Here is a 16,418-nt window from a genome sequence, read left to right on the forward strand (position 1 = left end):
CAAGGATTTTTGAAATTGTAAAACCCAATTTCTTTATTGCATTCAATCATCTGGTAGAGATTACCAAATGCATACAGCATGAAACATTTAGAGTTTCTTTCATTTGTAAGGCAATGCAGTTTTTTATGGTTAATGTATATTTATTTGAATACTTAGTTCTCTCAATTTTCAGTTGACCAAAGTGCTAAAGCCTAGTTCTGATTGAATAATTTTTAGTTTCTGCAAATATTATGAGTTACTTGACAGAATGACAGGACACTCAAGTAGTTTTATTTTTATAAGAACTGTCCATTTTACAACACTCTTTCTCTTTTAACCCTCTTTGAAAGTGTCAAAGACAAAAGAAAAACAGGTCATGATATTAACACTAAATAAGATAAGCCAACATTCAAGAAGTGAGGAGATCTTTCACTTCCCATTTCCTACATCTGTTTGTCCTAGGAGAAACAGTTTACTCAAAAAAAAGCATGACTTTTGAAGAGCTTCTAATCATAAAATTCAACAGAAAACACCAATACAATAAGCTGTTATAGAAGTTTAATGCATAAAAAGCATTAATGAAAAACAGAAAAAAGAACAGTGGGATAAAATTATAATTATGACAGAAGAGATTTTACTTCTGCTACACTGCATGATAAAACAGTTTCCATGCAAATAATAAAACTTTCTGTTACAATGAAATGAATGATGACTATGACTGAGAGATAAAATAAGCTATGGCTTCTATGTGAAAGATATTAGTCATTTTTTCATTGAAAGAAGGAGTGTTTCCACATAACATCATATTCAGTTTGTGACTGTCAGTGTAACTTTCTCACAGTATGGAGACATCTTGTTATTAAAACTGTTGTAGTATCAGTGCAACTTTCTCACAGCATGAAGACATCTTGTTATTGAAACTGTTGTAGTATCAGTGTAACTTTCTCACAGTATGGAGACATTGTTATTAAAACTGTTGTAGTATCAGTGTAACTTTCTCACAGTATGGAGACATCTTGTTACTAAAACTGTTGTAGTATCAGTGCAACTTTCTGACAGTATGGAGACATCTTGTTATTAAAACTGTTGTAGTATCAGTGTAACTTTCTCACAGTATGGAGACATCTTGTTATTGAAATTGTTGTAGTATCAGTGTAACTTTCTCACAGTATGGAGACATCTTGTTATTGAAACTGTTGTAGTATCAGTGCAACTTTCTCACAGTATGGAGACATCTTGTTATTAAAACTGTTGTAGTATCAGTGTAACTTTCTCACAGTATGAAGACATCTTGTTACTAAAACTGTTGTGGTATCAGTGTAACTTTCTGACAGTATGGAGACATCTTGTTACTAAAACTGTTGTAGTATCAGTGCAACTTTCTCACAGTATGGAGACATCTTGTTATTAAAACTGTTGTGGTATCAGTGTAACTTTCTGACAGTATGGAGACATCTTGTTACTAAAACTGTTGTAGTATCAGTGTAACTTTCTGACAGTATGGAGACATCTTGTTATTAAAACTGTTGTAGTATCAGTGCAACTTTCTGACAGTATGGAGACATCTTGTTATTAAAACTGTTGTAGTATCAGTGCAACTTTCTGACAGTATGGAGACATCTTGTTATTAAATCTGTTGTAGTATCAGTGTAACTTTCTCACAGTATGGAGACATCTTGTTATTAAAACTGTTGTAGTATCAAAGTAACTTTCTCACAGTATGGAGACATCTTGTTATTAAAACTGTTGTAGTATCAGTGTGACTTTCTCACAGTATGGAGACATCTTGTTATTAAAACTGTTGTAGTATCAGTGTGACTTTCTCACAGTATGGAGACATCTTGTTATTAAAACTGTTGTAGTATCAGTGCAACTTTCTGACAGTATGAAGACATCTTGTTATTAAAACTGTTGTAGTATCAGTGCAACTTTCTCACAGTATGAAGACATCTTGTTATTGAAACTGTTGTAGTATCAGTGTAACTTTCTGACAGTATGGAGACATCTTGTTATTAAAACTGTTGTAGTATCAGTGCAACTTTCTCACAGTATGGAGACATCTTGTTATTAAAACTGTTGTAGTATCAGTGTAACTTTCTCACAGTATGGAGACATCTTGTTATTGAAACTGTTGTAGTATCAATGTAACTTTCTCACAGTATGGAGACATCTTGTTATTAAAACTGTTGTAGTATCAGTGCAACTTTCTCACAGTATGGAGACATCTTGTTATTAAAACTGTTGTAGTATCAGTGTGACTTTCTCACAGTATGGAGACATCTTGTTATTAAAACTGTTGTAGTATCAGTGCAACTTTCTGACAGTATGAAGACATCTTGTTATTAAAACTGTTGTAGTATCAGTGCAACTTTCTCACAGTATGAAGACATCTTGTTATTGAAACTGTTGTAGTATCAGTGTAACTTTCTGACAGTATGGAGACATCTTGTTATTAAAACTGTTGTAGTATCAGTGCAACTTTCTCACAGTATGGAGACATCTTGTTATTAAAACTGTTGTAGTATCAGTGTAACTTTCTCACAGTATGGAGACATCTTGTTATTGAAACTGTTGTAGTATCAATGTAACTTTCTCACAGTATGGAGACATCTTGTTATTAAAACTGTTGTAGTATCAGTGCAACTTTCTCACAGTATGGAGACATCTTGTTATTAAAACTGTTGTAGTATCAGTGTGACTTTCTCACAGTATGGAGACATCTTGTTATTAAAACTGTTGTAGTATCAGTGTAACTTTCTGACAGTATGGAGACATCTTGTTACTAAAACTGTTGTAGTATCAGTGTAACTTTCTGACAGTATGGAGACATCTTGTTATTAAAACTGTTGTAGTATCAGTGCAACTTTCTGACAGTATGAAGACATCTTGTTATTGAAACTGTTGTAGTATCAGTGTAACTTTCTGACAGTATGGAGACATCTTGTTATTAAAACTGTTGTAGTATCAGTGCAACTTTCTCACAGTATGGAGACATCTTGTTATTAAAACTGTTGTAGTATCAGTGTAACTTTCTCACAGTATGGAGACATCTTGTTATTAAAACTGTTGTAGTATCAGTGCAACTTTCTCACAGTATGGAGACATCTTGTTATTAAAACTGTTGTAGTATCAGTGTAACTTTCTGACAGTATGGAGACATCTTGTTACTAAAACTGTTGTAGTATCAGTGTAACTTTCTGACAGTATGGAGACATCTTGTTATTAAAACTGTTGTAGTATCAGTGCAACTTTCTCACAGTATGGAGACATCTTGTTATTAAAACTGTTGTAGTATCAGTGCAACTTTCTCACAGTATGGAGACATCTTGTTATTAAAACTGTTGTAGTATCAGTGCAACTTTCTGACAGTATGGAGACATCTTGTTATTAAAACTGTTGTAGTATCAGTGCAACTTTCTGACAGTATGGAGACATCTTGTTATTAAAACTGTTGTTGTATCAGTGGAACTTTCTCACAGTATGGAGACATTTTGTTATTAAAACTGTTGTAGTATCAGTGTAACTTTCTCACAGTATGGAGACATCTTGTTATTAAAACTGTTGTAGTATCAGTGTGACTTTCTGACAGTATGGAGACATCTTGTTATTAAAACTGTTGTAGTATCAGTGTAACTTTCTCACAGTATGGAGACATCTTGTTATTAAAACTGTTGTAGTATCAGTGCAACTTTCTGACAGTATGGAGACATCTTGTTATTAAAACTGTTGTAGTATCAGTGTAACTTTCTGACAGTATGGAGACATCTTGTTATTAAAACTGTTGTAGTATCAGTGCAACTTTCTGACAGTATGGAGACATCTTGTTATTAAAACTGTTGTGGTATCGGTGCAACTTTCTCACAGTATGAAGACATCTTGTTATTAAAACTGTTGTAGTATCAGTGCAACTTTCTGACAGTATGGAGACATCTTGTTCTTAAAACTGTTGTAGTATCAGTGTAACTTTCTCACAGTATGGAGACATCTTGTTCTTAAAACTGTTGTAGTATCAGTGTAACTTTCTCACAGTATGGAGACATCTTGTTATTAAAACTGTTGTAGTATCAGTGCAACTTTCTGACAGTATGGAGACATCTTGTTATTAAAACTGTTGTAGTATCAGTGTAACTTTCTCACAGTATGGAGACATCTTGTTATTAAAACTGTTGTAGTATCAGTGCAACTTTCTGACAGTATGGAGACATCTTGTTATTAAAACTGTTGTAGTATCAGTGTAACTTTCTCACAGTATGGAGACATCTTGTTATTAAAACTGTTGTAGTATCAGTGCAACTTTCTGACAGTATGGAGACATCTTGTTATTAAAACTATTGTAGTATCAGTGCAACTTTCTGACAGTATGGAGACATCTTGTTATTAAAACTGCTGTAGTATCAGTGTAACTTTCTGACAGTATGGAGACATCTTGTTATTAAAACTATAATAGTATCAGTTTAAAGTCCTGACAGTGTGGAGACATCTTGTTATTAAAACTATAATAGTATCAGTTTAAAGTCCTGACAGTGTGAAGGCATCCTGTTATTAAAAGTTACAAACAAGTGCAACTACTTCTATTGATAGTAACAACAAAGTCCATCTCAAGTTTCGTTCTTTAACAACTACTGGAAACATGAATGCTTTATTTGTAACAACCACAACTCATGTTGAGTTCATGTTTTTATATGAGATCTTATGTTAATTATTTATAGTCCTATTTAAAATAAACATATTGGTGAAAATAGGGAAGAAGAGAAAAAAATGTACTACTGGTAATAATTAAGAAATACCATGGTAACATGGAAATACAGATTGTGGTAACAACACAGTACATAGAAGAAATGATCCTACTGACATCACAACACACAGACGTTTCCTGGTGACAACGGAACACTTAGAATAAACCATTCGTTTAAAACAAAACACATGGATTGAAGATCTCCTTGTGACAAAACAACACTTAGAAGAAATAATCCTGTTGAGAACACAACACAGATTAAACACCTCCTGGTGACAATACACAGAAGAAACCATCCTGCTGAGAGTACAACATATGGATGAAAAAAACCTACCTCCTTGTAACAACAGAGCACACAGAAAACAACAAACCTGGTGAGGATAGTAGAAACAGAAACAAACCCTATAGTACTGACAATATAGCATATGGAAGATAACCACCCTGATCATAACAGAATTTATGGTACTTCACTACTAGTTCTTGAACCTGAAATAAGTTTAGACATGGAAAATATGCAGTGTTTTAAATTCTGGATTACTCCTATTTCTGAGATAGCACAATGCCTGTTTTATATGAACATTAACACTGTGAACACAAAATCCTATGTTACATAATTATCATTATTTACAGCATCAATGGCAGAAAATTTCTTACAGATAACTTACAATACTGATCTCAACTGCTGCACAATGTGTATAAAAAAAAAATCAAAAATATAATTAAATTCTTTTAGTATGGCACTCACTGATAACAAAACATGAACAGTGACACATGGTAAAGAAAATCAATCAGAACATAATATCTTTATCTTTCATTACAAGTAAAATCAATAACTTATGGTTTAGAACTTAAAATAGGCAAAATTAAGGTATAGAACTACCACAAATAACAAATTATCTCTGTTGTGAATAATGTGCAGAACAAAAATTATTTTTGGCAAGTATGTGGCAGCAACTTTCAAGAAAGCCCATGAACATGATTTGAGCATTAGACTACACGATGTCTTTAAAAACACAGAATAACAATATTAATTACGGTCAACTATTAATAACACTGAAGATGGTGTATGGTTATTTATATTTAAATAACAGAAATATTCAAACCTCAGAAGAATTTAATAACTTTAAAAAATTTGACCTTTTGGTTGCATAAAAACAGTTCCGAGTAGCTGCCTACTTGTGGTCATGCAGTGCACCATTTATTATTTCTATTACAAAATAAGCTATCTTAATTAATCACTTTACAACAGTTCAGTTAATGTTCAACCTTCGGGGACAGTTTTCACCTTTTTATGTTTCCTTGGTAACCTCTCAAGTTTTTTCTGTTGCTTATCACGTGCACGCTGTTCTCTCTCATGAGCTTTCCTCTCTCTCTCCAAGTGAGTTCTGATTTCTTTTACCTTTTTCTTAATGATGGAGCGGTCTGAACTGTTACTTACTCCTATGGACTGAAAGAAATATGTTCATTTGCATATGAGAACAGACTTAGTTTCTTAATAAATATACTTCTGGATAACAACGTTTGATACAATAAGGAAAAACTCAAAAATATTAATGAAACCTTTTGAAAACATTCATGTTTCAAACTCTTAGATACTTAAATACACAATCAGTGTAATACACAAGTCTGCCAGGCCTGCTGGATCTTTCTCAGTTATGTCAGGCACTGAACCATGTTTACAAAGTCCTTTCAGTCTGTGATGAAAGGTTGTAAGTGTAACATTGTTCAAGTAATGAATCTTGTAATAATATTTCACATAATATACCTTATAATAGGGTTATCTGGGTAATATCACTCATGTAATTTCAACACATACAAACAAGAAATGTACAATAAAATTCTAAAACAAAAGTTTATATTCTATTCTTTTTTTTAAAAAATAAATAAAAAATTACTTACTAACAAATTATATAGACTTCAAATCTAAATAAAATAGAATATCAACTATGTATGGCTGATTTAAATGTACATGACAATCAGAATGGTTAAATACCACTACAGAAGACAGTGGTATCATAGGTCATGTGACTGATTTAAGCATACATGACAATCAGAATGGTTAAATACCACTAGAGAAGACAGTGGTATCATAGGTCATGTGACTGATTTAAATGTACATGACAATCAGAATGGTTAAATACCACTACAGAAGACAGCAGTATCATAGGTCATGTGACTGATTTAAACATACACAACAATCAGAATGGTTAAGTACTACTACAGAAGACAGTGGCATCACAGATTATGTGACTGATTTATATTTATATTGTGTGAACCAGAACAAGTTCAGTTTCACATCAGTCCCCAACTTTGTTACAATGTTGGAGAATATCAATATGAATTAGAACAACTTGTTACTTCTGGATGAACAGTACAGGTCATGATGACATGTGGTTGAACTGCATTAACCTTGTTACCTATGTATGATCAGTACTGGTGATGGTGACACATTGTTGAACTGTATTAACCTTGTTACATATGGATGAACAGTACAGGTCATGATATGCTGTTGAACTGTATTAACCTTGTTACATATGGATGAACAGTACAGGTCATGATATGCTGTTCAACTGCATTAACCTTGTTACCTCTGGATGAACAGTACAGGTCATGATATGCTGTTCAACTGCATTAACCTTGTTACCTCTGGATGAACAGTACTGGTCATGATGACATGTGGTTGAACTGCATTAACCTTGTTACTTCTGGATGAACAGTACTGGTGATGGTGAAATGTTGTTGAACTGCATTAACCATGTTAAATCTGGATGAACAGTACTTGTTATGATGATATTTCATGAACTGCATTAACCTTGTTACCTCTGGATGAACAGTACTGGTAATGGTGACATGTTGTTGAACTGTATTAACCTTGTTAAATCTGGATGAACAGTACTGGTGATGGTGACATGTTGTTGAACTGTATTAACCTTGTTACATCTGGATGAACAGTACTGGTGATGGTGACATGTTGTTGAACTGTATTAACCTTGTTACCTCTGGATGAACAGTACTGGTCATTATGACATGTGGTTGAACTGTATAACCTTATTACTTTTGGATGAATAATACTGGCCATGATTACATGTTGAACTGCACTAACCTTGTTACATCTGGATGAACAGTATTAACCTCATTACCTCTGGATGAACAGTACTGGTGATGGTGACACGTTGTTGAACTGTACTGACCTTGTTACATCTGGATGAACAGTATTAACCTCATTACCTCTGGATGAACAGTACTGGTGATGGTGACACGTTGTTGAACTGTATTAACCTTGTTACATCTGGATGAACAGTACTGGTGATGGTGACATGTTGTTGAACTGTATTAACCTTGTTACCTCTGGATGAACAGTACTGGTCATGATACCATGTGGTTAAACTGTATTAACCTTGTTACCTCTGGATGAACAATACTGGTCATTATGACATGTGGTTGAACTGTATAACCTTATTACTTTTGGATGAATAATACTGGCCATGATTACATGTTGAACTGCACTAACCTTGTTACATCTGGATGAACAGTATTAACCTCATTAACTCTGGATGAACAGTACTGGTGATGGTGACACATTGTTGAACTGTACTGACCTTGTTACATCTGGATGAACAGTATTAACCTCATTACCTCTGGATGAACAGTACTGGCGATGGTGACACGTTGTTGAACTGTATTAACCTTGTTACATCTGGATGAACAGTATTAACCTTATTACCTCTGGATGAACAGTACTGGTGATGGTGACACGTTGTTGAACTGTACTAACCTTGTCACATCTGGATGAACAGTATTAACCTCATTACCTCTGGATGAACAGTACTGGTGATGATACTATGTGGTTAAACTGTATTAACCTTGTTACCTCTGGATGAACAGTATTAACCTCATTACCTCTGGATGAACAGTACTGGTGATGATACTATGTGGTTAAACTGTATTAACCTTGTTACCTCTGGATGAACAGTACTGGTCATTATGACATGTGGTTGAACTGTATAACCTTATTACTTTTGGATGAATAATACTGGTCATGATTACATGTTGAACTGTATTAACCTTGTAACCTGTGGGTGAACAATACTGGTGATGGTGAAATGTTGTTGAACTGTATTAACCTCTTTACCTCTGGATGAACAGTATTGGTCATGATAACATGTGGTTGAACTGTATTAGCCCTGGTGAAATGTGGTTGAAAATATTAACTTTGTTGCATATGGGTGAAACTAGTGAGATACTAATATCTATGTTTGAGTGGTAAACTTTAACCTTGATCTATCTATCTGAAGTAACAACTGCCTCATAGATTAATGTCTATGTTTGTGTTCTAACCTTTAACCTTGATCTATCTATCTGAAGTAACAGCTGCCTCATATACTAATATCTATGTTTGTTATGCTAACCTTTAACCTTGAGCTATCTATCTGAAGTAATAGCTGCCCATTGATGTCATGCTCCTTGAACTTGCTTGTATACTGTTCTAAGCCAAGAGCAAGCAGCCACTGTCCAACCTGACCTGATGTCCACTGGTGGACAGGCCCTCCTTGCCACTGGTAGGACTTCTTGTCCTTTTCTCCTCCACTTACTTGTTGTAAGACTTCCTCCTACAACAGAATAAGATTTGTTAACACAGTACATGTTCAGTACATACCAAAATATGAATCTAAACCTTGGTACTTACTTACAAACAACAACTCTCTCATAACTGTTAGTTTCACTCAGAAACTGATTACAACATATTTGTTTAGGCATATATATATCAAGGACTATAGAATGAATACAGGAATTATTACTGATGGCTTGTATTAGTTTCTGGCTTCAGGTCAAACATCTGTAGTGGGAGTATTCTTTATAGTGTATTAGTTTCTGGCTTCAGGTCAAACATTTGTAGTGGGAGTATTCTTTATAGTGTATTAGTTTCTGGCTTCAGGTCAAACATCTGTAGTGGGAGTATTCTTTATAGTGTATTAGTTTCTGGCTTCAGGTCAAACATTTGTAGTGGGAGTATTCTTTATAGCGTATTAGTTTCTGGCTTCAGGTTAAACATTTGTGGTGGGAATATTCTTTATAGTGTATTAGTTTCTGGCTTCAGGTCAAACATTTGTAGTGGGAGTATTCTTTATAGCGTATTAGTTTCTGGCTTCAGGTCAAACATTTGTAGTGGGAGTATTCTTTATAGTGTATTAGTTTCTGGCTTCAGGTCAAACATTTGTAGTGGGAGTATTCTTTATAGTGTATTAGTTTCTGGCTTCAGGTCAAACATTTGTAGTGGGAGTATTCTTTATAGTGTATTAGTTTCTGGCTTCAGGTCAAACATTTGTAGTGGGAGTATTCTTTATAGTGTATTAGTTTCTGGCTTCAGGTCAAACATTTGTAGTGGGAGTATTCTTTATAGTGTATTAGTTTCTGGCTTCAGGTCAAACATTTGTAGTGGGAGTATTCTTTATAGTGTATTAGTTTCTGGCTTCAGGTCAAACATTTGTAGTGGGAGTATTCTTTATAGTGTATTAGTTTCTGGCTTCAGGTCAAACATTTGTAGTGGGAGTATTCTTTATAGTGTATTAGCTTTTAGTTTTCAGTTGAAGATACTCTATTCATTTCAGAAAAAACTTAAAATTATATTTATATTAAAAAATAAAATACAAAGTAAATTAAGATAAAAAAACATTAAAACTAGATGTTGAAAGGTAAGTACAAATAAAGTAAAGTACAATACACAACAGTAAAACTAGATGTTGAAAGGTAAGTACAAATAAAGTAAAGTACAATACACAACAGTAAAACTAGATGTTAACAAGTTAGGTACCAACAAAGTCAGATAAAGAATATTAACACTACTTATGTTAAAAGTTGATAATATAAACAAAGTGAGAGAGAGAGGTAAAACCAGTGATATTAAATAATATAAACAAAGTGAGAGAGAGAGGTAAAACCAGTGATATTAAATAATATAAACAAAGTGAGAGAGAGAGGTAAAACCAGTGATATTAAATAATATAAACAAAGTGAGAGAGAGAGGTAAAACCAGTGATATTAAATAATATAAACAAAGTGAGAGAGAGAGTAAAACCAGTGATATTAAATAATATAAACAAAGTGAGAGAGAGAGGTAAAACCAGTGATATTAAATAATATAAACAAAGTGAGAGAGAGAGGTAAAACCAGTGATATTAAATAATATAAACAAAGTGAGAGAGAGAGGTAAAACCAGTGATATTAAATAATATAAACAAAGTGAGAGAGAGAGGTAAAACCAGTGATATTAAATAATATAAACAAAGTGAGAGAGAGAGAGGGTAAAACCAGTGATATTAAATAATATAAACAAAGTGAGAGAGAGAGGTAAAACCAGTGATATTAAATAATATAAACAAAGTGAGAGAGAGAGGTAAAACCAGTGATATTAAATAATATAAACAAAGTGAGAGAGAGAGGTAAAACCAGTGATATTAAATAATATAAACAAAGTGAGAGAGAGAGGTAAAACCAGTGATATTAAATAATATAAACAAAGTGAGAGAGAGAGGTAAAACCAGTGATATTAAATAATATAAACAAAGTGAGAGAGAGAGTAAAACCAGTGATATTAAATAATATAAACAAAGTGAGAGAGAGAGGTAAAACCAGTGATATTAAATAATATAAACAAAGTGAGAGAGAGAGGTAAAACCAGTGATATTAAATAATATAAACAAAGTGAGAGAGAGAGGTAAAACCAGTGATATTAACTAATATAAACAAAGTGAGAGAGAGGTAAAACCAGTGATATTAAATAATATAAACAAAGTGAGAGAGAGAGGTAAAACCAGTGATATTAAATAATATAAACAAAGTGAGAGAGAGAGGTAAAACCAGTGATATTAAATAATATAAACAAAGTGAGAGAGAGAGGTAAAACCAGTGATATTAAATAATATAAACAAAGTGAGAGAGGTAAAACCAGTGATATTAAATAATATAAACAAAGTGAGAGAGAGGTAAAACCAGTGAGAAAGTAATGAATTTATTATATACACCTTGGGCACTTCATCGTCTTCACTTCTCTTTGGTGAACTCCAACGTTTCGACTCTACTGTATAAATATACAAAATTTAAATAAAAACAATATATTTCTTGCAATACAGTATTAAAAACATTCATATTATGTAAATATGAAGGTTTTAGACTGAGTGTATTTTAGATTGAAAACATAAACTAAATCTTTTGCATCAGACTGAGTCAAAAGCACAGAAAATTTACTTTGTAATAAAGATTTGTATAACTGTTTTGTTATAATGAAAGTCAAAACAGGATCACCTTACAATATTTGAAGTACCATTACACTAATTCCTGTTCCTACTTACTGTGTATTTTCTTGTACAATTACAGTAGATGCAAGCCATTCTTGTGTATACTTACCATGTACACAGAAGTATTTTTACATGTCCCAGGTACTTTTGTTGACAGATGTAGACTGAACTACTATTACAACACAGCCCAGGTATTTTTGTTCATACATATGTAGATTGAACTACTGTTACAACATGACCCAGGTAATTTTGTTCATACTTACAGAGACTGAACTACTGTTTCAAAATGTCCCAGGTATATTTTGTTCACACTTACAAAGATTGAACAACTCTTACAATATGTCCTAGGTGTATTTTGTTCATACTTACACAGATTGAACAGCTATTGCAACATGTCCCAGGTATTTTTGTTCATACTTACAGAGACTGAACTACTCTTTCAAAATGTCCCAGGTATATTTTGTTCACACTTACAAAGATTGAACAACTCTTACAATATGTCCTAGGTGTATTTTGTTCATACTTACACAGATTGAACAGCTATTACAACATGTCCCAGGTATTTTTGTTCATACTTATGGAGACTGAACTACTCTTACAACATGTCCCAGGTATATTTGTTCAAACTTGTGTAGACTGAGCTAATCTTACATGTTCCAGGTATTTTTGTTCATACATATGTATGTTGACCAACTATTGCAACATGTCCCAGGTGTTTTTGTTCATACTTACGTAGATTGAACTACTCTTACAACAAGGCCCAAGTGTTTTTGTTCATACTTACGTAGATTGAACTACTCTTACAACAAGGCCCAAGTGTTTTTGTTCATACTTATGTAGATTGAACTACTCTTACAACAAGGCCCAAGTGTTTTTGTTCATACTTATGTAGACTGAATTACTCTTACAAGGCCCAGGTGTTTTTGTTCATACTTATGTAGATTGAACTACTCTTACAACAAGACCCAAGTGTTTTTGTTCATACTTATGTAGATTGAACTACTCTTACAACAAGGCCCAAGTGTTTTTGTTCATACTTATGTAGATTGAACTACACTTACAACAAGGCCCAAGTGTTTTTGTTCATACTTACATAGATTGAACTACTCTTACAACAAAGCCCAAGTGTTTTTGTTCATACTTATGTAGACTGAATTACTCTTACAAGGCCCAGGTGTTTTTGTTCATACTTATGTAGATTGAACTACTCTTACAACAAGACCCAAGTGTTTTTGTTCATACTTAGGTAGATTGAACTACTCTTACAACAAGGCCCAAGTGTTTTTGTTCATACTTACGTAGATTGAACTACTCTTACAACAAGGCCCAAGTGTTTTTGTTCATACTTACGTAGATTGAACTACTCTTACAACAAGGCCCAGGTGTTTTTGTTCATACTTACGTAGATTGAACTACTCTTACAACAAGGCCCAGGTGTTTTTGTTCATACTTACGTAGATTGAACTACTCTTACAACAAGGCCCAAGTGTTTTTGTTCATACTTATGTAGACTGAACTACTCTTACAACAAGGCCCAAGTGTTTTTGTTCATACTTATGTAGACTGAATTACTCTTACAAGGCCCAGGTGTTTTTGTTCATACTTATGTAGATTGAACTACTCTTACAACAAGACCCAAGTGTTTTTGTTCATACTTATGTAGATTGAACTACTCTTACAACAAGGCCCAAGTGTTTTTGTTCATACTTATGTAGATTGAACTACTCTTACAACAAGGCCCAAGTGTTTTTGTTCATACTTATGTAGATTGAACTACTCTTACAACAAGGCCCAAGTGTTTTTGTTCATACTTATGTAGACTGAATTACTCTTACAAGGCCCAGGTGTTTTTGTTCATACTTATGTAGATTGAACCACTCTTACAACAAGACCCAAGTGTTTTTGTTCATACTTAGGTAGATTGAACTACTCTTACAACAAGGCCCAAGTGTTTTTGTTCATACTTACGTAGATTGAACTACTCTTACAACAAGGCCCAGGTGTTTTTGTTCATACTTACGTAGATTGAACTACTCTTACAACAAGGCCCAAGTGTTTTTGTTCATACTTACATAGATTGAACTACTCTTACAACAAGGCCCAAGTGTTTTTGTTCATACTTACGTAGATTGAACTACTCTTACAAGGCCCAGGTGTTTTTGTTCATACTTACGTAGATTGAACTACTCTTACAAGGCCCAGGTGTTTTTGTTCATACTTATGTAGATTGAACTACTCTTACAACAAGGCCCAGGTGTTTTTGTTCATACTTACGTAGATTGAACTACTCTTACAAGGCCCAGGTGTTTTTGTTCATACTTACGTAGATTGAACTACTCTTACAAGGCCCAGGTGTTTTTGTTCATACTTACATAGATTGAACTACTCTTACAACAAGGCCCAAGTGTTTTTGTTCATACTTACGTAGATTGAACTACTCTTACAACAAGGCCCAGGTGTTTTTGTTCATACTTATGTAGATTGAACTACTCTTACAACAAGGCCCAAGTGTTTTTGTTCATACTTACGTAGATTGAACTACTCCTACAACAAGGCCCAAGTGTTTTTGTTCATACTTGCGTAGATTAAACTACTCTTACAACAAGGCCCAAGTGTTTTTGTTCGTACTTACGTAGATTGAACTACTCTTACAACAAGGCCCAAGTGTTTTTGTTCATACTTACGTAGATTGAACTACTCTTACAACAAGGCCCAGGTGTTTTTGTTCATACTTATGTAGATTGAACTACTCTTACAACACAGCCCAGGTAATTTTGTTCATATTTATATAGATAGAACAACTCTTGTCCCAAAAATGTTTGTTCATGCTTATGTGGATTGAACAACTCTTACAACATGTCCTAGGTGTTGTTGTTCATACTTATGTGGACTAAACTGCTATTATATGTCCCTGGTGGTGTTTTTGTTCATACTGATGAAGACTGAACTAATCGTACAATATGTCCCAGATTTTTTTGTTCATATATATGTATATTGATCTACTATTATAATATGTTCCAGGTGTTTTCGTTCATACTACAGTAGACTGAGCTACACTTGTAACATGTTGAAGGTATTTTTGTTCACACTTATGTAGACTGAACTAAACTTACAAAATTTCCCAGGTGTTTTTGTTCATACCTATGTATATTCAACTACAATTACAACACAGTTCAAATATTTGTGTTCATACTTTTGCAGACTGAGCTACTCTTATAACATGTCACAAGCATTTTTGGTCATACATATGTAGATTGAACTACTGTTACAACATGTCCAAGTGATGTTTTATCATACCTATATAGATTGAAAAAAACTACAACATGCCCCAGGTATTTTTGTTCATACTTATGTGCATTGAACTGCTATTACAACATGTCCCAGGTATTTTTGTCCATACATAGGTAGACTGAATTACTATTACAACATGTTCATGTGATGTTTGATCATATCTATGTAAATAAAACAACTATTACAACATGTCCAAGTGATGTTTGGTCATACCTATGTAGATAAAACAACATGTCCCATGTATTTTTGTTCATACTTATGTATATTGAACTACTATTTCAACATGTCCTGGGTATTGTTGTTCATACTTATGTATATTGAACTACTATTTCAACATGTCCTGGGTATTTGTGTTCATACTTATTTATATTGAACTACTATTTCAACATGTCCTGGGTATTTGTGTTCATACTTATGTATATGGAACTACTATTTCAACATGTCCTAGGTATTTGTGTTCATACTTATGTATATTGAACTACTATTTCAACATGTCCTGGGTATTGTTGTTCATACTTATGTATATTGAACTACTATTTCAACATGTCCTGGGTATTTGTGTTCATACTTATGTACACTGAACTACTATTTCAACATGTCCTGGGTATTTGTGTTCATACTTATGTATATTGAACTACTATTTCAACATGTCCTGGGTATTTGTGTTCATACTTATGTACACTGAACTACTATTTCAACATGTCCTGGGTATTTGTGTTCATACTTATGTATATTGAACTACAATTTCAACATGTCCTGGGTATTTGTGTTCATACTTATGTATATTGAACCACTATTTCAACATGTCCTGGGTATTTGTGTTCATACTTATGTACACTGAACTACTATTTCAACATGTCCTGGGTATTTGTGTTCATACTTATGTATATTGAACTACTATTTCAACATGTCCTGGGTATTTGTGTTCATACTTATGTATATTGAACTACTATTTCAACATGTCCTGGGTATTTGTGTTCATACTTATGTGGACTGAACTACTTGTTTACACTAGTAGAACCTGCATGACCCCAAGTGATTTTACTTTTTTAACTACATGCATGTAATCTTAAGAAATGTTTAACATTAATATGTTTATTACTGTAGGTTTAACAAGT

General features: G+C 33.4%; 1 protein-coding gene across 2 annotated transcripts in view; it reads right to left on the minus strand.

Moving 5' to 3' along the window:
- Positions 1 to 5,265: 5,265 nt before the first annotated feature.
- Positions 5,266 to 16,418, minus strand: part of LOC143256350 (uncharacterized) — a 36,530-nt gene continuing 25,377 nt past the window's right edge. Inside the window, exons 6-8 of one of the 2 annotated variants that reach the window (XM_076513459.1) lie at positions 11,737 to 11,789; positions 9,124 to 9,324; positions 5,266 to 6,161 (exon numbers count right to left, since the gene is read on the minus strand). In XM_076513459.1, coding sequence (XP_076369574.1) covers positions 5,976 to 6,161; positions 9,124 to 9,324; positions 11,737 to 11,789 — 440 coding nt within the window. In that variant the 3' untranslated portion in view covers positions 5,266 to 5,975. Of the gene's footprint in view, positions 6,162 to 9,123; positions 9,325 to 11,736; positions 11,793 to 16,418 lie in introns of both variants that reach the window. The other variant, XM_076513458.1, reaches the window with a different exon arrangement.

This window comes from Tachypleus tridentatus, chromosome 7, assembly GCF_004210375.1.
Source record: "Tachypleus tridentatus isolate NWPU-2018 chromosome 7, ASM421037v1, whole genome shotgun sequence".
In the NCBI taxonomy this organism is placed as follows: Eukaryota; Metazoa; Arthropoda; class Merostomata; order Xiphosura; family Limulidae; genus Tachypleus; species Tachypleus tridentatus.